The 26719-nt window shown below is 33.9% G+C and overlaps 1 protein-coding gene and 1 long non-coding RNA gene across 2 annotated transcripts in view; one reads left to right on the plus strand and one right to left on the minus strand.

Moving 5' to 3' along the window:
- LOC139489721 (receptor-type tyrosine-protein phosphatase F-like) overlaps positions 1-26719 on the minus strand; it is a 61646-nt gene that overhangs the window by 24064 nt on the left and 10863 nt on the right. The window contains exons 3-10 of the mRNA XM_071276460.1: positions 19204-19413; positions 17261-17485; positions 16880-17080; positions 15631-15804; positions 14395-14595; positions 13142-13276; positions 9676-9813; positions 7922-8039 (exon numbers count right to left, since the gene is read on the minus strand). Of these exons, the coding sequence (XP_071132561.1) occupies positions 7922-8039; positions 9676-9813; positions 13142-13276; positions 14395-14595; positions 15631-15804; positions 16880-17080; positions 17261-17485; positions 19204-19413 (1402 nt within the window). The remainder of the gene's footprint in view (positions 1-7921; positions 8040-9675; positions 9814-13141; positions 13277-14394; positions 14596-15630; positions 15805-16879; positions 17081-17260; positions 17486-19203; positions 19414-26719) is intronic.
- LOC139489715 (uncharacterized) lies at positions 886-4108 on the plus strand. The gene is made up of 2 exons (XR_011656227.1): positions 886-1734; positions 3539-4108. It is a non-coding gene; the product is annotated as an uncharacterized lncRNA (long non-coding RNA).

The following is a 26719-nucleotide window of genomic DNA, read 5'->3' on the forward strand; positions in this document are numbered from 1 at the left end:
TTTTTCTTTAATTGTCATGGTGTTTGAAATTAATTTCTATGCAAACACTTATTTAGTCAATCGAACTTCTGAATCTTAGACTGTTTCATAGCTAGCTATATATAGTTTTTACAAGTAAATTTTCGGTCATTCTGATAAGCGAGTTGATAAGAGTTCTCGCCAATATGCTTGAAATCATTATGTTTATGGTGAATATATACAACCATTTATCAAATTTTTCATTGGCCGTAATTAAAACTTCTAAAGACTTAAATGAGAAGAAAAGTCTATAAAAAAATCATTTGTTTAAATGACCTGAAATTACATCGAAATTTAGTAATGTGACTGCACTCGATGTGCACATTTCGACATACTGCGTCTCTTTTACTGATGCCAGAGGCCAAAATAGTGGAACATTTAAGTCTAGAGCATAACACAAACCGGTTGTAGAGCAATTAAAGGATCAGCGGTATATATGTACATTGTATATGTATGAGTGGCCGTTCGTGTCATTGGCGGTATGAACATACCGTATGAAATTTTCAACGCGTTGGTTTTTCATACCGTATGCATTACGAATCAACTCGTTGAAAGACCAACGCGTTAGAAGTAAAACCAACGCGTTGAAAGTAAAAACCAACGCGTTGAAAATTTCATACGGTATGTTCATACCGCCAATGACACGAACGGCCACTCATATTTATGAATATCAGGACACTTAATCAGAGCAATGCTTCAGTAAAATGTTTTTTTATGTTAAATAATGGCTTAAAATGGTTTTATAATATCAAATTTCATATAGGCTGGCCCATTTTCCAAAGAGACAAGGTAAAGTTCAAGGTGTTATTTAACATAACTGAACAAGATGGTGCCCCTTAAAATAAGATTTATAAATAAATGACTTAAGGTGGCTCACCCCAATAGTGACCCCCGGTAGAATTTTTTTATTTTCACATATTCTGTAGATTTTTTTATGCTGAATCCAAAAATGCAAAGAAAAAAGGGGGTCACCAGGCTCGTTTTCTCCTCAAATTGAAGCGAAATGTGCGACTTTGACCCTATTTCCAAACATGCCCACCCTTCCAACAATAACCGTTACATCAAATTCAAAGACTTTTAAAACCAAGTCAGTATGATTTTTATGTGAAAAAACATTAGAATTTGAAATGTAAACCTTTCCCTTGGTTGTTTTTGACTTAAAAATCCTTTTATTTTCAAATTAATGTCTAAATTTTGCATTTTCTAATTTTAGTTTAAGGCAAAAAATATTGGTTTAATCGATTTTTCGTAAAATTTCCCCGGTAGATTTTTTTTAAAAACAGATATGTCAAAGCTATGAACTTTTCGAACATTTTAAGGTAAAATAAAATGGGGGTCACCAGGCTTTTAAAAAAGTTACGAGCTTTTGTTTAACCCCTCTACCCCATAAGGTCTGATTTCATTGCACTCCATTAATTACTTAATTGTGAATTCTTTATTGATGGCTTTAATAAAATAATGTTTGTAATTATATCAATAAACGATTGCTGAATATAAATGTGGTTATCGTATTACTGTTTGTTATCAAAAAGTGAAATTTTGATTATTTTGGTGAAATACGGTAATTTTGTCTGGCGCGAGTTGCTTCCCTCTAATTTGGCGCCATTATCGGACCAGAGGAATTTCAAGGTCGCCATTGCCGAGCAGCATACTATATTGATGAATACGACCATGTACATGCATAACAGACATTGTGGCGAATATACAACGATGAAGGTAGAGTTATTACATAAGAAAACATAAATTTCGATATATTAGGCAGCCAAATGTTATCAGTATAACGAAAAATACAAACTTGGGGGTTGTCTCAAAATACTCGCTACTGTTGAAAATCACTGCGGCTGAAACCTTGCACGGGCTCAATTTCTGTTCCATGTTTAATATTATAGATCGTCATAGCTGGTATCTTATTTATGTGTTTATTTTACCTTTTACAGACAAGTTGTAAACTTGTCTGGCCAGTTTTGCAAAATATCCGTGTGCAAACGGCCGAAGAGGAAGGGATGACATCTACTGTCATTTTTACGCTACCGTTAGCAATGGTTAGTGTCAATGAATTAGTCTTTTTTAATCATCATTTTTAATAACTTATTTCGTAGCCAAGTTAGGTTCATATTAGTCCGAGATTAGCCCCAGCTTGTCTGGCAAAACAGCCGTTGGACGTCAGAGAAATCTCGGACTAGGGTCATATCTATGTGGGGTACCCCATAACTTCCATCGGGACAGTTTCTACTCCTTGACCCCAACTATATTTCCCTTCCCATTTTATTCTAACCCCCCCTCCTTTTTACTTCAATTCTTCCATCTCCTTGCCCCAAGACAAAATATATTTCAAAGATACCCCCTTTTCCCTGATCCCTCATTCCCCTGTCTCCTTACCCCTGTCCACCCCTCTATTAAGGTCTGGGTTTGATTGACTTCTTTATTTTCTTGAGAATATGATAAAATTGGCCTAATTTGTAAATGATAAACCCTACAGTAGGAGGCAAACGAAGGATTCATCTTTATCAATCACAATTTGTTTACCATTAACCCCCCCCCCCCCCCTAATTCTGTTAGGTATACAAAAATGTCTTAAGGTCTAGTAATAGAAGTATCAGGGTTAAACATGTACAGAATGCGGCCATAAGTATTTGTCACTTGAGATTTTTAGCTGTTCATATATATTGTATATAATATAAAAAAGAAGATGTGGTACGATTGCCAATGAGACAACTATCCACAAAAGACCAAAATGACACAGACATTAAAACAACTATAGGTGTATACATTTTTTCAAAAAAAAATTATTTTGGATTGATTTTAAGCATCCTGGTACCAATAGAAGCAGTATTATCACAGGTTTATTTTTTGGTTATATTTTTTTTGTGTTTCATTTTCATTATTTTCTGTTCAGAAATTCGATATACATGTATATTCAACCAAATTAAATTATAAAAAAATGTTTTATGTTTTCTCAAGGGAAAACAAAAATAAATGAAAACGAACCTATTATCAAATAAACACATATTAATTTAGACCATTTTAGTTCTTTTAAGGTTACCCTTGCATTGTCAGTCTTATCAAACTTGCATGTACCTCCCAAATTTGGTTTCTGTTCTCCAACTTCAGTTTGCCTCTACCAACGTTATGAAACTAATACACAATTAATGCATATATATATGCTTACTACATTGTACCAACAAACACACATGAAGTTTGAATTTTTGGTGGGGTCGCTTTTACTTTTCTAGAGTTATGCCCCTTTACAAATTAAAAAAATGCGGAAATTTTGTTCCTTTCTTTAACACAAGTTTGCTTCATCCAAATGTTCTGAAACTTATATGCAATGCTTACTACAACAACACTCAGATCAAGTACAAATTTGGGTGGTGTCACCCTTTTCATCCTTTATAAGCAAGCGGCTGCTCATCTGTGTCCCATGGACACATTACCATTATGAACTAGTCTACATCTATATGCTTTTGAATGTCAATAATTGTTGATTTTCTGACAGAATTACTCTGATATTTAATTTCAGGCTGCAAGTACATTTGTACATGTACATTGCAAATGGAAGGAGTGAGCTTGGAATGTTCAACTTTACTTGGAAACTATTGGCAAAGTACTGACAGAATTTCATGAGAAGCCAGTATCATATTCTAGTCTTGCAACCAGAAACTATGCGTAAAGTGCTGAAACTTAAGAACAACATTCTACATGTATATATGCAATATATGTTGCCACAATCCACTTAAGGAGCTAAGATCAACTATAAATTGGAACTACATGTATATGCTTTAGTGCTGTCAAAATCCTTTAAAAAAATCAAATCAAAAGGACCTACTTCACCTATATATATAGCTACCTGTCCCAATGATGAATACAGATCATATATATGAGTCTACTCTTATAAATAAAACAGTGAAGGAGAATAAAAATAAAGAAAATATAGAGCTGATCAGCTAATGATTGTACATGTACATGATGTATAAATGGCAACAATTCTTACATGTATACTAGTACATTGAAATTAATTATATTAATAGATGTTTTATAAATTTGATCTCATAGATATTAGAGGAATAAAATCAATCACGTTTCAAAAATTTGATTTAGTTGAGCCTTTTTTTTAACACCAGTTTTCAGGACATATTATGGTATACCATTGACTGTCCGTCGTCAGCATGTCGGACATATACTCAAAAATAATAAATACTAATAGGTACATGTACATGTAGTAGTCAATATTGTGTAATCAATAGGTCATATTCATGTATATTTGGTGTATGAAATGATTATTAAATGTCTTATCACAAATTAAAATATCAAATGAGAGGATGTGATATGATTGTAAATGAGACACAACAGACCAAATAACACAGAAATAACTATACCTGTAGGTCACCATATGGACTTCAATAATGAGTAAAACATATTCTGCATAGTTGGTTTTAAAGGTCTCGAAATGACAAATGAACAATTTAAAACATTTAAAATGAGAAAACTAATGGGTGATTTATGTACAAAATAATAAATGAATAACAAATATGTCTGTCTTGCAGGGTTTATCTGAACTTAACCTCATTTTCATGGACTTGTCTGTTTCTTGAATTCTAAATATGTTTCAAAATATTTGGTTGATGGGATGATTGTTACAGAGTCTGACATAGGGTGGGGGCTCATTGGTGGATTATATTGCAAATAACTGAAGCCAGCCCCGCTTTGGCAGTCAGTCCCCACATTGCCACTAGAGAAATAAAATAACTAAGAAAAAAAAATTAAATCACGATAATTTCCTGTCGATATGCACATCTACATAGTATGTCCTTATTATCTACAAAGTTTCCTGAAATTCTGTTGTGTGGTTTCAGAGGAGTTTCGATGACAAGCTGTTTGCAGTTGTATACTGCAGCAAATAAGTTCAAAGGGGCATAACTCCTAGAAAAATAATTCGTAATTTCCTGTCGATATGCACATCTACATGGTATGTCCTTATTATCTAAAAAGGTTTTATGAAATTCTGTTGTGCGGTTTGAGAGGAGATGCAGTGACAAACTGTTGCAGTAGTATATTGAAGCAAATAGGTTCAAAGGGGCCTTACTCCTAGAAAAAAAATATGTATATCTAAATAGTATGTCCTTATCTAAAAAGGTTTCATAAAATTCTATTGTGCGGTTTGAGAGGAGATGCGATGACAAACTTGCAGTAGTATATTGAAGCAAATAAGTTCAAAGGGGCATAACTCCTAGAAAAAGTTTGAATCATAATTTCCTGTCGATATGCACATCTGCATAGTATGTCCTTATTATCTAAAAAGGTTTCCTGAAATTTTGTTGGGCGGTTTGAGAGGAGTTGTGATGACAAGAAACAGGACTGATAGACTGGCTGATGGACGGACGGACGTTCAAAAATGTTATACCCTGCGCCTCTTTCTTGTGTAGGGTATAAAAATAGGAAGATGGGGTGTCATTGTTTATGAGGAAACTCTTCACCAGAGACCAATTTACATAGAAGATAACAATTATGTCCCCGTACGGACTTAATCAATTACTATAATTATAAACTGATATACCACATAGTCAAACAAATAAAAGTCCCAGAAATTACGTTTTTTTATATGACTGCACATAATGAAAATTAAAGTTGTGCATACTGAATGATCACTGGCAAGTATTTCAAGCATAATACGGATGAGAACATGCAGATAAGTATCAATTATGAAAGTTATGCAAAGTAAGACGGGAGCTAGATATATGGACTGCCATAAAAAAAAAAAACGAATGGACAATTACGCTTGGTGCATGTGTAGGCAAAAATCCCCCTTTTTACCCTACGAGGCTTCGTATGTATACATCCAGCTGTTTGAACACCCTGTATAATCAAGGGGTCATCTGTCAGATTAGTCATATTTCTATGTTAACCATACGATATGAAAATAAGCAGATGTGGTATGATTGCCAATGAAACAACTATCCACCAAAGTTCATATTTAAAATTCAATATTATAAATTAAAAAAACATTATCTCCTTTTATCATCACGCATAGATCGATGATTAGTTATGCATTTCTTTGCCACGGTAAGATCAAATCAGTGTTCACAAACAAAATTGTCATTCACATTTTTTGCCGCATTGACATCACTCAACTATATTTGTGATCATTTGTTTTAATCAAGAACTTTCCTTATTAGCTTACCTTTTAAAAAGCATTTCAAAAATTAAGATTAAAGTTAAAGTTTGCCAACATCACCGGCTAATATAGCGTTCTTCAGGGAGTAGCTTTTAAATTACAATGCAAACTTTTCCTGAACCTAGTAGTAGTATATATTTTTTTTATATATAAAGTCTTTTGTAGTGTTTAAGACTGCCCGGCACGATGCGGGTGTATGTCCTAGCAAAATCCCGACATGGTGAAACCAAAAATTTTGCGGTTCTCCGCAAAGCGTGCAGTATTTAGGAATTATATCATAGACCGATATATAAGGTCGGAATACTAGGCCAGTCCCGGTTACTTTTGACAGTGATGCATCCAGGGGGAGAGTTCCGGGTTCCCCCCTTTTTTGGACGATCAATGCCTTTGAATGGGGAAATATAGTTGGAACACCCCCTTTTTGTCCTGGGTTGGGAACCCCCTTTTAAAATGGCTGGATCCGCCCGATTGATCGTTGCTGGTTCCATTAGTCTATTTTAATAACATTCAGTGCTCTGATTTAATTATTTTAGTTTTAATGCTGATATTTCTTTTTTTTTTTAATATGAACTCGGTTGACATATTGATAGATACAACAGAAAATTGAAAATCAACAAAATAACAATTCACAAAATAAGTAATAGAAAAGTATCATAAAAATAGAAAACATTGGTCCCGATGTCTTAGATTATAGGACTAAGTCTAGTGTTCCGGAAATCATGGAATTGTGATACGAGAAAAATTATCAGATGATTTTCGTGCAGGTAAACATATCTTTAAATGAAAATGTTAAGTATTAAGTCTGTTAGAAAATTGACATGTTTAAATTTGTTTTGGTATAACTATAATTATCAAAATTTTGCAGTGGAAAAATATATCGCATACTCGGGAATAAACTCCTAAAGATACTTGGAAATAAAGATATTTCAAGTTTTAAATATATTTATGACAGAAACAAACTGTTATAAAACGCCAAACGGATTATATCATGATAACAAACCCGCCCCGAGGCGATGTTTTAAACCATGTATACGGGCAGAGACATATATACACATATATGTCTCTGATACGGGTCACAAGTTTACCTGTTTTTGAAAGCTGTACGATGACATGAAGTTGTTTACATCGCTATCATTTGTTTACAGTTAATCATTGTGTCATTGGCAAAACATTTTCAAAAATAAATATCCACGACATCATTTAATTCAACTGGTATTTAAGTGAATTCAAAATATGGTACGAACGGACCCAAGAGGCGACCGTGTAAGATGAGAATGCGTTTTGGGAGCGAAGCGGCACCAAATACCGTCGACGTCATACACGTGACTTTGTCAGTATTTATATACTAGTATTCTTTTTTTTAATGTTATGCTTAAATCATGTATATTTTTCTCCTTTTAAACTTTTATGCGAAAAATGAAGAAAGCACTGTGAATTTCTGACCGTTCGTATTTCCTGTTTTGAAGAACGTTTAGCGTCACTTGTTTACATCGTCAAGGGTGCTTTCATACACGCCCGCGTTCCAAGGTCGTCAAAGCTATTTTTGAGAAGACCCCTTAAAGCGACCGTTTCCAAGGCACTCGTCGTAAGAAACATGCGTTAAAATATGCGCATTGGTAAAGGGCCGAGCCACCTTAATTGCTAAAACTTTTATTTAATTTAACAAATGGTCGTATTACTGTAACAAAAAATGTGATTTAAGATAGAATTATCTATAAATGATAAACTTACTTGTAAATACCAAATCCTGCGAACATAATTAAAATAACTGCAATCATGGCACCAATGCCGCCGCCTATTGCTGTCCCGTAATATTCTCCCTGCAATTCAGATCTTACTGAAACAAAACCTACAATAAAAGCATAAACATTCAATGCATACGACTTGTGATGAAAGTAGAGAATCAAATAGCATATATGTATCAATCAGCAATCCCTGGGTGAATCCGCAACTCTTCTTCTATTCAGATGAAGGTACGGAATCGGTCGAGTTGTGACAAATGATATATATTATCTTGTATGTCATAATTTAATTCCGATACTGAAAAGTAAATACATTTTGTAAATTGTCAAAATGCGCACACAATTAAAACTGATATAGTAACAGTCATTTTCAACCCAAAACTTGTGTTACTATTTAAAAAAAGATAAGAAAGGCCAGTGGGATGGTACTATAGCTACCGCATAATATGGCTGTTAAAATCGTATAACTGTAATTTGTTTTGTTTTATATCTTTTTTTTCATCTATTTCATCAACAATTTAAGATAGAACTAACTCTTCATTTAAGAATGACATGTTTTAAATATCATTTCACATTTTTCTTATCCATGAAACTTTGCTTTCATTTAAAAGTTGATTGTCCTATTAAAAACAATTTAATTCGAAATACACAGTCATATTACGTACAAGATAGGCGAAAGATACTAAAGGGATATTCATTCAAACGCTCATCTTAGTCGAAAATAAAACTTCATTGCTTAAAACGAAAACGACCAACAGACAAACAATAGAGTAAACAAAACACAACATGAACAGTGTTAAAGTAACGACATTAGGAACATATTAGCCATCATCTGGTAAACAGATATTAAGCAACGGTCAACCAGTTGATGATGACTGCCGTAAAATTTACGAAGTGATGATTTCAACTTCACCACTTGGAGCTCTTGGTTTGATAGCTTTCTTGTGAGAAGCAACCCTCTATCAAGGAAATCATGATAGGAAATACTCGTTATAACCTCTGGAGTATCGTATGAAATCGGGGATATATATACTCCGTATGCAAGCGCTATTGGAATGTTGCTAAATAAAAATAAACAAAGTTGACAATCGAGCAGCTATAATCATCGATTTGGCCATAAAGCCGTGTTTTCAACAGACCCTCATTGTCAATTTATATAGTTGAGACAAGATATGAGGCAGACTTAACTTGTGTGTTGTATACTTTATCTCAAGTTCGATGGGATAGATGCGTTACAAAAAGTCTCTTATGATTTAACTACATATATATTTTTCCCCTTAAATTGTAAATTGTGCTTAACACAGGAAATCAAAAGAACATTTTGGCTTTTTTTATTTAGTATTGAAAAAAGCAATTGAAATAATTTCATGTGACACGCCGAAATATAAAGGATATACATGGATATAATCAGACTTAATAATTGAAAAATTGGCATGGCTATTTTCATTATCTGTCTTTTTCTGTTCATTTGATACAGTAATGAAGGTTCCACATCCGTTCATTCTTCATAGAAAAGCATAATCTAAAAAACGCCTTATCATATCACAGTTAATTTTTGAACTATACAAGTGTATGTATCGAGTGAAGTGCGCAATCTTCCAAATGACTGAATGTTCTAAATAGAAAGCGGATGTTGTATCTTTGGTATCTCTCTATTAAAGGTATAAATGTTTGGTTTGTTGTTACTGATTTGTCTATTTATCGTGAAATTCATTATACAAACATATACATAAAGCTATAAACCTTGTGTACAGTTGAATCCCTTCCATCCACTGTTACATCCATCAATACATTCTCCATTCGTATGATGACAGGATGGATTTACACAATTTAATGAACAATTTTGAAGACATCCACTTCCATAAAACCCAGCACTACAAGCTGTAAAATTAAAGTACAATGTGTTTTACCGAGTGACACGGAAATAAGTGTATTTCAGTGAAAATAATTTGAAACAAGAATGTGTCCCTTGTACACAGATGCCTCATCCGCACTATCATTTTCTATGTTCTATGGACCGTGAAAATGGGGGAAATCTCTAATTTGGCATTAAATTAAAAAAAATTAATAGCATAATGAACATGTGTTCTAAGTATCAAGTTGATTGGACTTCAACTGCATCACAAACTACCTCGACAAAAAACTTTAACCTAAAGCGGGATGGACGCACGGACGAACGAACGGACGCACTGTGTATTGTAATAAACGAATAAAACTTGATACTTTGCGTTGTGTTACTTTTATGCTCAAAATCTATATCGAAGGCCCCATACAAAGGGTACAAAGTAACGTCATAAACATAAGACGTAAATACGGGAAACATAACGTTAACATTTGCATTATATTCTCAACATACTGGGGGGGCCGCAAAATTATATCTTTGTATAAAATTAAAATATTTCTTTAACTGTCCATATGTGAAACGAAAAAAAAATGATGGGCAATTACTGTCTCTAGAAATCACTGATAAAATTAACAGTCTCTGTAACGATATTCAAATCAGACACAAAATTAATGTCTAAGAAATTTGTCCAAGTTCTCCTTTGCACGCATAGCTGCCTTTCGCATAGGAACTGTTTTTCTGGATCAACTTCATTCGTCTCATCTGCTGTATTTGGTAGCTCCTCTTCGTTCATCTCTAGCCAATAAAGTTTGACCATCGGGGCGTGGCGTACGACCACTGTTAGATCTGATTAATCCATCATTTCCAACAACTAATTCTTCATCAATTTTTCATGTTCATGGTTTTTCGTCATTTACTTGTACAATATCTCCGACTCGGATGTTCATTTTGTTGTCCTTTCCCTTTTTATGAAACTCTCTAACGTTATCAGTTCTCTGCTTTGTAATAACATCTATTGGTAACGTCTCGTGGTCATGTTTCCATGGCAACTTCTCTACGTATCTATTTTCATCAAATTCTACTGATGTTTTTTGGTACATACATGTATTTTCATCATCATGTTCTGTGCCGACTTCTCCTAGTGATTCTACTTTAAACTCTTCCGGTTTGTGATTAGTCAAAATATTGAACATTCCTACGGCTCCCAATTTACGATTCATATCTGGCGATGTCGGACCAGACAATAAGTAACCAAGTTTGGACTTAACAGCTGTCGGACCTTTTCCTCTAATAACCTTATCTTCTATAAAATCCCAATAAAAATCAGATCCTATCAGTAAAGATATACTAAAATTGTTGTCGTTCGTGATCGGGTGTGCTTATCTTAATCCTTTTAGATGTTTGAAATCTCGGGTATTATTTGCACTATAATTTGTGATCGGACTTGCAATAAAAGGAACAACTAAAACTTCAATGGGTATTTTCTCTCCTTCTATTGACTCAACGTATATAATTGCTTTCGGTAAGTGTTGAACTTTAGTACTTGTATTTCCAAATGTAGAAAGATTAATCGATTCGGTACCTTCTGTCTTTATGTCTAGTTTTGAAGCTAAATTCTTGGTCACGAAAGAACGCTTCATCGAATAATATAATCGTGATCCTTCCTTGATGTTCACTCCAAACGGGTGCTACGGCGGTTTTCAATAATACGCTTGAACGGGAGTGTATCGTGGACGAATGAAAACTTGTAGCAGTGGCAACACTTTCATTGTTGACTACAGTGTGTACTGCCGTTTCATATTTATTTACATTTGACGGTTTATCGAAGTACGATCTATCGGTATGTTGGGTACATATACTAGTATGGTGATTCTTGTTACAGAATCTGCAACAAAATTGAAATCTACATTCATTTGCGCAGTTCATTCCCAAGCAATTAAAGCATAATATCTTGTCTTTAATAATTGTTATTCGGTGTTCATAATCTGGAACATTTAAGCTTTTTGCAGGGTCGTGCATATCGTAGCAATATATGCAAGGTTTCTGACGAATATTTGTGCTTTGGCGGTATTCTTATCCATCTGGTATTTACGGGTTATCTCTCTTATCGGTGCTTGTCAAAAATGACGCTATAGACGGTAAATTTATATTACCTTCATCGGTTTCAAATCTATCTTGTAATTGCGTGTAATCTCTATTTTTGGCGATAGTAAACATTGACGCTGTAGACGGTAAAGTGTCAATAAATACATTGGTGCGTTTCACTCCGGCTTCTAAAATTGTGATTTCTTTCAATATCCCGTGTCTTAATCCTTTTAATTACCAATTATCGGTTCCGTTTTCCCTGGCTAAGTTTGGTCTTACAGCTGACGGTAGCTTATTTAAGATGATTGGGATGAACAGTGCCCCATATGAATCTCCCGATCTGCCTAACGATTCTAGGCCTCTTATATATGCTTCTTGTTTGTCGTAATAATTACGGAGGCTGATAAGATTGTATTGTGGTGCAGGAAGTTCTAATATGGCTTGCATGTAGGCATTTGTGATTTTATGCAGCTGACTAAAACGTTCTTTTAATAATGTTATAGCTTCCGTATAATTATTGTTTGTGAGCGGTAATCCATCAATGCATCGAACGGCTTCATTACTGAGTTGCGATTTCAAATATGTAAATTTCTGTATGTCGGTTAGTATTGGATTTGATTGATTAGGCAAGGTGATAATATTCGAAGTTGGTGAATTTGAGTATTTTTTACGTATGTGTCTTATTTTTGTATTCAGAAAGAATTTATACTCATCTGTCTGTAGAATTTCATCCTCAACATCCTCATCCTTTGTTAAATTAAGAATTTCTTCATTCAAGGCACTAATAATCTTCTGCTTTTGCGAAAGTGTTTCTAATAATTCTGCACTTTCTTCTATCTCCAAATCTTGCTCTTCGTCCGATTTTCTCAAAAGTCTGGTCGCGGCACCAAAATGAATTGTAATAAACGAATAAAACTCGATTCTTTGCGTTGTGTTACTTTTATGCTCAAAATCTATATCGAAGGCTCCATGCAAAGGGTACAAAGAAACGTCATAAACATAAGACGTAAATACGGGAAACATAACGTTAACATTTGCATTATATTCTCAACACACAGACCAGAAAACATGATGCCCATTAATGGGGCATAAAAACTGTGTCTTTTTTGTTATCAGAATGTTGTCTTCCTTCCAGTATTATGGGTTGGAATTACTTTAAGCATCCAATTTCCAAACTATGTCTGCGATATACAATGATATACATTCTCAAAATTTAAAATAAACACAAAATATTGTTCTTCTTTAAAAAGATAGAAATACAGTTATATTTTATTTCTATACCTTGATCACATTTTTCACCAATCCATCCATTTAAACAGCCAAATATGCATCGTCCTGTATCAAGGTCACACGGTCCAAGACATTTTGCTGGACATCTTAGTTCACAAAGTGGACCATACTGTGTAGAAGGACATCCTTTAAACAAATCAGACATAATGTGGTATCATATGGCATCATTCATTTGATTATTTAGATGAGAAGTTGTATAAAATGGTTCTTTATCCGCAATAAATGTTGCTCGTATATAAAAACATCTTGTTTTTTTTAAATAAAGTGTAAAGACAAATACAAGAATTAGAAAATATAAAATGCAAATGAATTAAAAGAATAGATACAAATCTTTTCAGGACAATACTTCACAATAATAGCATTCCTATGAGGTTAATACATCAGTCTGAAAGTAGTACAAGTATATCGACTGAGGACAAAGTCTGCGGTCGATATAAATTTTTGGTCGATATATCGAAAATGCTTTTTTTGCAAATTGACTAAACCTAGAGATAGGTACGATATTATCTAAAAATGTAAATATTTATATTTTTCGAGAACAGAAAATTTAACATATTGGTAAAACTAATGTTTAAAACGATATGGCTATGGGCTTATGACGTACTATTAAAGTTACGTCTGTTACAAAGGGACTCATATCTATAAACATATGCATATTTATGAAAATATCGTCTTATGAAGATAAGTCCTAAGTGTCTCATAGCGGCTTTTTTCGCCAGATAGTGTAGCTTATGAACATTTATAAAAATCTTTTCTTTCGGACAAACTCATCAGGCTTTGTACATGTAGCTACTATGTCTGTGTCAATCAAAACGTCAGTATTTCGATTGATTTCGCCTTTTTTGTGCATGAATTTCTTTCAGAAATAAATAACTTTATGGAAAATATTTTAGCAGTAATTGTAATAAAAAGATTAAAAAGTGAAAGAAGATAACACAGTTCCAAATAATCTGTAACTTATCCCTCTAAAAACATTTTCAAGAGCGAAACGTCTATCGTATTGATAAAACATAACTTCATATTAAACAGATTTCGAATGAAGTGGTTTAAGCTACTTCAGATGTCGAGAAACAAAAAGTTACATAACAAAAAATACAGAACTCAAATGAAAAATGAAAGAATACCTTTGAAACTGACATTATGGTTAAAACAAAATAGTATGTTTCATCTGTTGTTAAATTATTTGTCTTATTTGAATGTTTTAGTAACGTAATTACGACTTCAAACTCGATTCAAATACTCACCAACGATCCCAATGTCACACATTTCAAGTTCTAGTGATGCAGTCTTAATAGCTGGAATATATGTCAGGTATCTTAAAACGGCATAGGTTTTGATATTCTGTGGTAACAATTTCCCTTGATACAAAACAGTTCCCTTTTCCGGCTCAGCACTAGAATTTGAAGCGTATATTTTATGCACAAGGCCGTTTGTTGTAGTGTTGACTGAAAACAAGATTCATAATTAAAAGACGAAAAAGTTTTATCTAAACAAATACACATAGATATCAGGCTGACAATACTTTTTCTCTCCGTCGTTACTTCTTTACTTCTGAAAGATTATTTTAAGAAACAAACATGCACTTACCTGTGTTAAAAGCAATGCAATGATACTTCAGAAATGTCATTACTGCCAAAGATCATAAAGATTTTCATTTCCCTTATCCCTCTAGGTACCAGTCTTGTATTACATTTCCAGTTTCCGGTGCATGTCAAAACATGGAGGGGAACAAAATAGTTCATTTTTTTCTGAATTTTTTTCTGGACTCAATTGTTTCTGCTGAGTTGGAACATACATGTAGATTGAAAAAAAAAATCTTGCATCTTTTTGGGGATATCAATCCAGAAAAGTGGAAGGATATCATGTTTACTGGAAGTGGTGCGGCCTAGGAAAAACAGCAAACAGAAAGTAGAAAAAAAAATTGACTTCAGGGTTACGTAACTTTTTATTCTTCGTAGCATGACCCACTTTTTTTTTTCGATAAAATCACAATTTCACATTATTACATAGTACATGATATGAACATGAATTTTTTTTTTCTATGTAGCATTTTTTATTTTTTTATTTTCAAAAATCAGTTGTTTTGCATGTAAGCCTATGGAGCAGTCAATTACAAGACTGCAACCTCTAAAGAAGTTTAAATTCCCACATTTATTAGAATGTGTAAATATATTAGGCCGCTTGTTACATTTTTTATAGCTGACTATGTGGTATAGGCTTTGCGGTATGAGCTTTGCTTATTGTTGAAGGCTGTGCGGTTAACTATTATTGTTAATTTCTATGTTGTAGTGGTAATTGATTAATATTTTATCTAAAATTTATATTTAAGGATGTGTGATCCTCTTGCTTTTGAATGTTTGCCAGATATTTGGAATTATCTTGTTTTATCTATATACAAACATTAGAAAATTTTCACGCTAACCCGTTATTTTTTTTAAATTAAGTAGCAAACATCCGTAATCTTCTGCCAAATGAAGTACCTTTGCCTGTTATATAAAATTCTGTTACAATCCTTATTTCCGTCATATCAACCTGAAACCATACGTCAGTTCCCTTTGTTTTGGAACATGTTGATTTATCTCCATCTATAGCTAAATTTGTTGGTTTTGTACCAATAGGATTCTGTGATACTAAAGCGTCGGTTGCTATGTTATCTATAATATAGAAACTTTGATTTATAGAATAGTGCTATGGTAAGAAGAAATTCCCAGTGATCATAGCTCAAACACTTTTTTTTAGATTTTCGATGCTATCAAAAAAAAAAAATTCCTTCAAAATTAAACACTATAAGGTATGGAGAAAATTAGTATTCAGATAAAAATATTTCGTCATTATTGAACAAAATATTTGTTTTCATCAAATTGACTAGAATATGTGTTGAGCTTAGACAGTGAAAGTGAGTACAGCAATCGAGTTGAGATGACCAATAATGATCTGTTTATCGCTATTTTACTTAATATGACATGCACTAGTTAATAGCGATAATGCTGAGAATGGAAATCATCGCTATTTTACGAATGTTTTCTTTGATCTTACTGCTTGATAATCTATTTTCTCAACACAGTAGAGTAATATGGAATATTATGAAACTAAAGGCCCACGTGCCCGTTATCAATGAAATTAACAACGTCGACATAGGAAATGAATAGCGATAAACAGATTATCATTGGTCATCTCAACTCGATTGCTTTTCTCACTTTTGCCGTACCGTCTTAAGCGGGAAAACCAATCTCGTTGAGATGATCAATGATAATTTATAATTATCAGTCAGTAAGATCAGAGGAAAATTTCGTAAATAAGCGATAATGAGCAAATACTAGAAAATTGAAGACAGTTGAAGAATAATAAAAAGTCAAATAATAAAATAATTGTTCACTTTTGATTTCAGTTGGTTGCAATGACAGTCATATGTCTGAGGTTGCTAAAACATTGTATTAACCTCATCAAAAGTCAATAATTGTATAATGGTGTCCGTAAAACTTACGAATAGTTGATTTCAAGTTCACCATTTTGAACTCGTGGTTAAATAGATTCCTTGTGTGTAGCAACACTCTTTCAAGGAAATCATGATAAGAAATACAAGCCCTGAATATATTATCAATTGGGATATATGTAATCCGTATGTAGGCGCGTCTGTGATGTTGCTACATAAAAATGGAAAGTTCACAATTGGCAAGCTGAAACCAAATGTGCTATGTTCTGTCGAAATGTAATTGAAATATTACTTACACTTGTTGCAGTATAGTCCTGCTCGTTTTTCTTTACAACCATATGTGCAAATTGCAGTATTTTTATCGCATCTATCGTTGAAACAATGTTTAGTGCGACATCCCCATACGCACAAACCAGTTCCAGGATAGCAATGTTGGTCTATACATGTTTCTCTACATGACTTAGTGCAGTTACTTCCCCGAAAAGTCTTCTGACAACCTACAAAAATGAAGTGCTTTTTCTAAAACAGTGGACGTCAAACAATAAAGCATACCAATCAACGTTCGTTTATCAATATAGCATTTTTTTCTTCACATTGTGTAAACTTTTGGTTTATCCTATAATATCATTATTTTGTAAAAAAAATCAGTGTAAAGTGAAAAGTAAAATATAACTTACCATTTATTGCAACATAACATAATTCAATAACACTCCCACGTTCTCTTGGTCCCGGTACATCATCATAATAAATGACATATTGTCCAAGTTGATAGCATGGAATAGTTTGAATAACAGCTGGATAAGGACCACCTAGAGGATCCTTGTAGCAGAGATCAGAGGCAGAAGGGGGAGTTGTCGATGAATTAGACACATACAGTTTAAATCCATGCATCCGTCTTGCAACTAGAAGAAATATTATACAGTACAATAAAAAAAAAAGATGTGGTATGATTACCAATGGGACAATTATCCACAAAAGTCCAAATGACACAGAAATTAACAAACTGTAGGTCACCTTCAACAATGAACCATGCCCATACCGCATAGTCATTAATCAATGCATTAACGGTCGACAAACCATTACAATGGAACGCGGATATCAGATTATTAGATACTAAAGCCTCGGTCACACCTTACCGGATAGCACAAACGGACGCCTAACGGATGCATAACGAACACACACCGGATATGTAACGTACGCGAAACAGACAAGTACCGGACAGAACGGATGTCGAACGTACATCCAACGGACGAGTACCGCATAAAACGGACACATAACGGAAGCGTACCGGATAAAACGGATGAACAAGATATAAGGAAAAATCAAAGGCGACAATAATAATACATGTAAATCGAATAAATATTCAAAATGTTTCTGTGTAACTGGTTTTGGTTTGTTCTTCAAAATTCCGCCAACGGGCAGTGTCTGGCCTGAATAAGAACTGCTTGATTGTGTTGACGTGCCTATACTCTAAGATCGATTATGAATAATAAGAATTCATGAACCTTAAGAAATCTGACATACCAATAATTGGCATTTCTGACGCGAAATTTTCAATTGGCATTTATCCGTTTCATATCTGTTTATCGTCCGTTTTATCCGTTATACGTCCGGTAGAAGTCCGTTTATCATCCGTTCAACACCCGTTTTATCCGTTAAACGTCCGGTAGAAGTCCGTTGGTGAATTTATCTTCCAGACCTCCAACGGATGTATAACGGACAAGAAACGGATACAAAACGGAAACGAAACGGACGAGTATCGTATAAAACGGACGCCTAACGGACGTTTAACGGACATTTTATCCGTTGGACGTCCGTTCAAAGTTTTGAACATGCTCAAAATTTTCCACCGGACAGAACGGAAGTCGACGAATAAAACATACGCTTAACGGACATGCAACGGATATGAACAGACGTCTAACGGATAAGAACGGACGTCTAACGGACATGAACGGATTGAAAAAAAAGTTATCCGTTAGGCGTCCGTTCGAGCTATCCGGTAAGGTGTGACCGAGGCTTAACAGTTTAACAGGGGTAATGATAGTTTAACGGTCGATCTTTACAGATACTCGGCGTAAAGTATATATATATATACTATCTAGATTTGTGATAACGCATTAACGATCGATAGTATGAACTGTTTTGATAATGATAGTTTACCTCGATATAGTGACTTAAAACAAGTCGTTAATTTTAAAACTTCGATTGAAACTGTCGAATGCTTGCCGATTGTAAAATAGCTTTTGATTGACGGTCAATATTTCCATACTTTCGTTTTTGCGAATTGATGTATGTAGCATTGGTACAACAATCTATATGTTTTAGAGGTGTGTGACAGCTGTAAATAATAATTATTTAAGAACATAGTTACTGTTATGTGAAATAAAATAAATACACCTGAACCAAGCGATATTCCTCAAATTTGCCATTATAAAAAAAAAGGAAATTGGAATAAATAAATGATATTGTGTATCAATTCATGACACAATATCCTTACACACATTTCACAAAACCCAAGCAAATAATAAGTGTTGTCTTTAACAGTGACTCAAAGTTAAAAGACATTTGTAAAATAAGTATATATACTACATTGTTTGAGTAAATAAATATGTATACGTACATCCTTCTCTGTAGTATATCTTTATATCTGTGATGAATACAATTCCATACGAAATATTGAACATCCACCAAGCTGGAGTTGAAGTAGGCGATGTGTGCGTACATCTTGTATAACCCCATTCATTTGATATAGGACGGTTAACTGCATTTTTTGGACCAGCACTACCATATTGGGAACTCTGTGTAGCCCAACCAAATCGTGCAAGGTTCTCTATACAAACAAAAATTGTTAATTTAAAAAATATTATAATCGTTTTGAATGTTTTGTTGATAATAAAAAAAATAGCTAATATGTGAGGGTATTCAATTATACCATTTCTTTGTTTTATTGAACTGAGCAATTTCTGAAAAGTGTTGCAGTTCACCGTGAACCTAGCAATGCATATAACATACCTGCTGTCAAAAGTCAGGAACCTTGTACTAAGTAGTTCCAGTATGTCATATCTTAATATTTTCGTTATTTTTGGAGTTGGATGTTGCATGATTTGTATTGTTTCTTGTAAATTTGTTTACAACTGCTAACGAATCAGAACGTGTTAGAGTCTGACATATTGACTTCTGTTCATCGGGAAAACCGCAATCGACAAACAAAAGCTATATCTTATATAGCTTAGTTTGTCGAATGATCTAGGGTTCTGGTGGAAGTGCAGGCTGGTTTCGTACGATGTTACAAAAGCATAGGATTAAATTCCGTTCATGCAGGGACAAGCTATCCCAAATTCTAACGTGATTGTGCTTCTTTTCAGACAGGATATATCGATAATTGTTTAGAATATTTTAATTTCACCAAGTGAATTGGGGTATATGAGATGTAGCGAAATGAAACGGAACATTGTAAATTCCGATGTTTAACGTTTAATACAAAATAATATACTGCAAATGTCCATCCTTTTGCTTCCACTCTTCTTTTCGATGTTGAAAAACCTTTTAAATAAATGTCTCACGAGTGTGTTGAAAAGTTCGACTTTTTCCTATACCCACCATATATACCGTCTTTGTCTAATGGCAATCCAAATTTCCCGCCCTCATTCCACTGAACCTTACATATTATACCTATCTAATATATCGTTTATTTGTTCTCGTTCTGAATTTGAACGAAATACTTGTCACTGGACGTTTAGCTAACAACAATCAAACAGCAATCAAGCAATCTTAAAGTTGGTCACATCTTACAAATAAAAAAATAAAAATGTTAAATCAAAACAATACAACGACATTTTGTACACGACACCTGTGCATATACCAAATTTCACCTCATTTGTATTTTTTTTTTTCTATGAATGAGGAGATGTTATGATTGCTAATAAGGCAGATTTACACCAAACACCAAATGACAAGGATGTTTGATAATATAGGTTATCGTACGGCCTTCGATAACAACCAAAATCCAGGCCTTACAGTAAGCGAGCGTCCAACCACGCCCTTTCTTGCGACAGTGGTGTAATAGCACAACTAAAAACTTAAGTGTAAAAAACTGTTGGAAATAGTTGACTCTTAGACACGTAGTACACATGTATAAAGTAAACAAACAAAAATACAAGAAACAAAAAGTATTGATCTATCGTAGGCATTCTCAATCTTATAAACAAAGTACTGACGTATAACTTATATTGAACTTATAAATCGTCATGAAAACAAAATAAAGTTGACAATAAAAAATAAAAAATAAGATAACTGTTTGCCATGCTATTAATTGTATATCCATGTACTTAAATTGAATTATCAGAGACAAAGGAAAAGTGATTATTTTGATGTTCTTTGTTATGTCTTAAGGATAAAAAGAATCGTGCAAGATTTTACCACGGTGTTAAATATCTGTAAGAAGTAAGTAAAGGATCAATGAACTTACATGAACTGTATCTAGACTAATGTACCCTATAAACAGCATCAGCGTAAACATAAGGATGTGATTATTTTATTTTAACAACATTTCTATGTACAGCCTAAACTTTCTATCATAATCTTTGTATCTTTGAAATGATGAAGTACATGTAAACTTGTTAATTGATGTTTGGTAACGAAATCAGTTTTACACTGACTTAGTAATTTGCCAGTTATATAAAATTTCCGATCATTGAAATTCAAAACGCGACCACGGACATTGGCAAAGCGAGAAAGTCGCGAAATAAAAAAAAAGTAAGAAAGGCCAAAGGAACATCGCCGTCAAAAGAAAATTAACAATAGAGAAAATATAATTGTGTGTATATAATTTTCATCATATTGCGGAAAAGAAAAAAAAACGCCTATCCGTAGCACATTTTGATGGTTGACTTCAACAATAACGTTACCATTTAACAATTATTGGAGCAACACGCTTTTAAGTATGCAAAATCCATCTATCAATAGAATCAAAGTTACAAAGACAAGTACTTGAGTATCATATCGCCTGGGAGATAGATACTTTGTAGGCAGTGATGATGGAATGTCCACCCCACAAGCTTTTATTTGGCAAAATATATCACACATTTATAAATAATTACATTAGATGTATGTTTCATTATGATACTTTATTCTGATTGGCTAACTGCACATCACGTGTTATTCCGTAAGCAATTGTATTGCTCAATAAAACTTTTCATTCATGATAACACGTGGTCCCACAATAAAGTGCACAGGTGAATTAAATAAAACAATAATAAAATTCGTGTTTTCATGATCATTGCTATAAAAATGGAATTATAAGTATTGAATGCTGCTTTTTGTAACTTCATAGGGTTGTAAAAGCGTTGACCGTGCGCACATTTTTAGTATGAAGCGCTTCCGCGCTTCATACAAAATGTACTTCGGTCAACGCTTTTACACCCCAACGAAGTTACAAAAAGAAGCATTCAATTCTTAAATACATATACTCGTGATACTTATATATATAAAAGCATTTTTTAACAAAGGGTTTTCTCATGGATTTGAAAAGAAATATGTTTTAAGAACTCGGAAAAGCGGGCCTTTTAAGACATTATATTTAACACAAACCCATTTTCCCCTTTCATTCATATTCAATCGTTTTCTTTAAAAAAAAAAAACATGAACTATTTGTCACTTAACTTGACTCAAACACCAATAAATCCATCATTTAGTTAACCGCATCTAACAAATGGAAAATTCAAATACCAATAATACAGGGCACACCACAACAGTTCTCAGTAATTTATACATTATAGATCAACCGGACATAATACGTAAGTAGAAAGTAAATCATTTTCCCATTGAACCGATGTATATCAGAATGTACAGAAATTCCATTCTGGTACAGGATTGTGTAAATGTTCGCTAACGTCGCCAACGTCGCCAACATTTACGAAATCATTACTGTTCGCCAACGTCGCCAACGTCGCCAACATTTATGAAATCAATACTGTTCGCCAATGTCGCCAACGTCGCCAACATTTATGAAATCAATACTGTTCGCCAACGTCGCCAACGTCGCCAACATTTACAAACTCATTACTGTTCACCAACGCGCCAACGTCGCCAACATTTATGAAATCAATACTGTTCGCGAACGTCGCCAACATCGCCAACATTTACAAACTCATTACTGTTCGCCAACGTCGCCAACGTCGCCAACATTTATGAAATCAATACTGTTCGCCAACGTCGCCAACGTCGCCAACATTTACAAACTCATTACTGTTCGCCAACGTCGCCAACATTTACAAACTCATTACTGTTCGCCAACGTCGCCAACATTTACAAACTCATTACTGTTCGCCGACGTCGACAACATTTACGAACTCATTACTGTTCGCCAACGTCTCCAACGTCGCCAACATTTATGAAATCAATACTGTTCGCCAACGTCGCCAATGTCGCCAACATTTACAAACTCATTACTGTCCGTCAATGTCGCCAACGTCGCCAACGTTACCAACATTTATGAAATCAACACTGTTCGCCAACATCGCCAACATTTACAAACTCATTACTGTTCGTTATTGTCGCAAACGTCGTTAACATTTACGAAATCATTACTAATGACTGTTCGCCAATGTCGCCAACATTCAGGAAAACATTACTGTTCACCAGTGTCGCTATCATTGCCAACCTTTACGAAACCTGTACTGTTCACTAACATTTACTGTTCGCCAAGTGTGCGTCAACTTCATTGTTCGCCAACCTTAACATAATAATTATTGTTTACCAAGTTCGCCAACATTGTTTTAAATGTAATGTTGGCCAACTTACTGAAGTTTGCCAACTTAGCCAAGTTCGCCAACATTTATTTTTGTATCTGTTTATATTCACCAACATTTCCAACATTATTCTTTATTTACTGTTTGCACAGTTTGCAAAAAATATTTTTTATGTTTTGTTTAGCATGTTTGAAAACATTAAATTTACTGTAGATATAAATATATTATTATAACTTTATGGCGAAAAATTAAATTCGGATTTTGGCCTTATGTATCCGTCCTTGTCTCTGGAAATACACAAGTTGTCAACATCCGTTTTCTCTAACTTTCCCTGGAAATTGACCGCTAACTTTTTAATGAGTATTACTTGGTCATGTTGGTGCTATAGAACATTATAATGCTGTGAAATGGTATACAGTATGTCCCTTAAGTTATTTTTGTAAGTTTCAAACATTAAATACCTACTAAAAAATTGAATTAAATTTTAGTACAAAGGTGATCACATTGACACATACTGTATTTTTAATTTAAATTATTTGCGAATATCCATGACCAGCAAATTCAAATTCAAATATATTTTATTGCTAATCAAAGCGCCCACAAGGAGCAGAACAATCAACATTAATTACATACAAATGATTACAAGTGATTCAATATGATTAAGACACAATGTTATAAAAAAAAAAAGAAAATTTTTTTTTATTAAGACAAGTAGAAGAATACAACAAGCACAGTGTTTAATAATATAATTAGGTTAAAAAAGGGGGGTCACTGGACATTGCTATATATATATATCATTTAAGGAAACATTCCTATATGAGAATAAATATTCCAATAATTCTCTGAGTTTCTGGAGTATGAAAATATCTTCAGAGGACATTAGCCAAATAAATTGTGATTTAATATCTAAACCAATAAAATTTTTAAACCGTAGTTTTATTGTCGAGCCTGCAACTTTTGTTGCAGAAAGCTCGACATAGGGATAGTGATCCGGCGGCGGCTACGGCGGCGGCGGCGGTGTTAGCTCACTTCTTAAAAGCTATATATTTTAGAAGGTGGAAGACCTGGATGCTTCATATTTTGTATATAGATGCCTCATGTTACAAAGTTTCCATCAGTCACATGTCCATTGTGCTTGACCTCATTTTCATGGTTCAGTGACCACTTGAAAAAAAAGTTCAGATTTTTTGCAATGTTAAATTCTCTCTTACTGTAAGTAATAGGATAACTATATTTAGTATGTGCGTACTTTGCAAGGTCCTCATGCCCGTCAGACAGTTTTCACTTGACCTCAACCTCATTTCATGGATCAGTGAACAAGGTTAAGTTTTGGTGGTCAAGTCCATATCTCAGATACTATAAGCAATATGTCTAGTATATTAGGTGTATGGAAGGACTGTAAGGTGTACATGTCCAACTGGCAGGTGTCATCTGACCTTGACCTCATTTTCATGGTTCAGTGGTTATAGTTAAGTTTTTGTGTTTTGGTCTGTTTGTCTCATACTTTATGCAATAGGTCTACTATATTTGTTGTATGGAATGATTGTAAGGTGTACATTTCTAGCAGGCAGGTGTCATCTGACCTTGACCTCATTTTCATGGTTCAGTGGTCAAAATTAAGTTTTTGAGTTTTGGTCTTTTTATCTAATACTATATGTCATAGGTCAACTATATTTTGTGTATGGAAATATTTTATGATCTATATGTCAGTCGTGCAGGTTTTATTTGACATTGACCTGGTTTTCAAGGTTCATTGCTCAGTGTTAAGTTTTTGTGTTTTGGTCTATTTTCTTAAACTATAAGCAATAGGTCAACTATATTTGTTGTATGGAAGCATTGTTAGCTGTACATGTCTGCCTGGCATATGGTTCAACTGACCTTGACCTCATTTTCATGGTTCATGTTAAGTAAAGTCTATGTGACAGTCGTAATAAAGCTTTAGATTTAGGAGTATCAACATAATATCAATGATTAGTAAAGAAGGCGAGACATTTCTGTGTGTGCACTCTTGTTTTATTTAAAAGTTGAAACGAATATTTGAATGTTTTTGGCACTGAAGAAGAAAATGAATTTCATCCTCAACCTCAGTACCACACAATTTACAGATACGTTCTGACACTGTTAGATTTTTGTACCTTCCCCTCTCAATTTCTAAATCGTGAGCACTGATACGGAATTTCGTTAAATAATGTCTATATCTAAAATTTTCCTGCAAAAGGTAATTTTCTAAGCAAAATCTGCTTTTAAAAAGTCTATAAGTTCTTAGCTTGTTACCATATAATTTATTGCCTCTGAAATCATTATTAAGCTCAGTTTGCCATATTAAATCATATTTTGATTGCATCTTTTTGCATAAATAGTTTTTTTAACTTCGTCTTTAAATGAAGTGCATAATTTTCATTGATGCTAATCTAAAGTATTTAAAAAAAGTTTGAATACTGGTATACCAGCTCTTTTTCTGCTCAATATGTAGAGATATTGAGAGGTTGAAACCCTCTTTTAATAATAAATCATCGAATTTTTTTAAGCGTATATAGTATTTAAACATAATTAATAAAACCTTCAAAAATAGAGTATATATCTGCCCAGTTCACCCATAACTGCAATATTGTTGCTTTTTTACTTACTCCAAGTATAAATTTACAAAAGCTTAAATGAGCGTTCTCTTCTGCCAGGTCTCCACATAGTTTTTTTGAAATAGTTATCCCCTTGAGTGTTTAGTTTGTGAAAGTTAATGTCACCCCATATTTCACTGCCATACAATAAGACTGATTTAACTGTATGGTCAAAAACATGAAGTTAGTGTTTTTAGCATGTTTTAACTTATAAGAATATTCCTTTTTACTTCTATTACTGTCAGACCACTCAGGAACAAATGAGACATTTTTAAAAGAGGAGTTCCAGCCTTCACCTGTTCACGCTTAACTTTTGAGTCCACAAGCCAGACACTCAATTTTTTGAAAATTTTAGTTGGATTCTGTTGGCTTGTAGAGAGAATTTTACAAGCCCGAGAGCAATTTTACAACCAATGCCGTAGGACTTGTGGTTAAGCTTGAAGACTGGGGATGCCAATCTAGGATAAAAGGGGGAGGGTCCAACTAAATGTTCCCATTTTAATGCATAGTTTGTAAATTTAAACCCCCCCCCCCCCCCCCCCCCCCCCTAACCCTGACGCCAGTAAACTGGTTAATATAAAATAAATTAATGTTTTTGTTTTAAAATTATTATTTATTCCTTTTCTTATTTTGCTAGTACTAGTATTTTTTGGCTTTTAAACTAGCCTAGAAACATGAGGTTTAATCTTTAATCTTCAGTGGCGGATCCAGAACTTTTCCTAAGGGGGGGGGCCTGCTCCAGTCATGCTTCAATAATTCCCTATATAATCAA

This window comes from Mytilus edulis, chromosome 1 (genome assembly GCF_963676685.1).
Source record: "Mytilus edulis chromosome 1, xbMytEdul2.2, whole genome shotgun sequence".
NCBI lineage: Eukaryota > Metazoa > Mollusca > Bivalvia > Mytilida > Mytilidae > Mytilus > Mytilus edulis.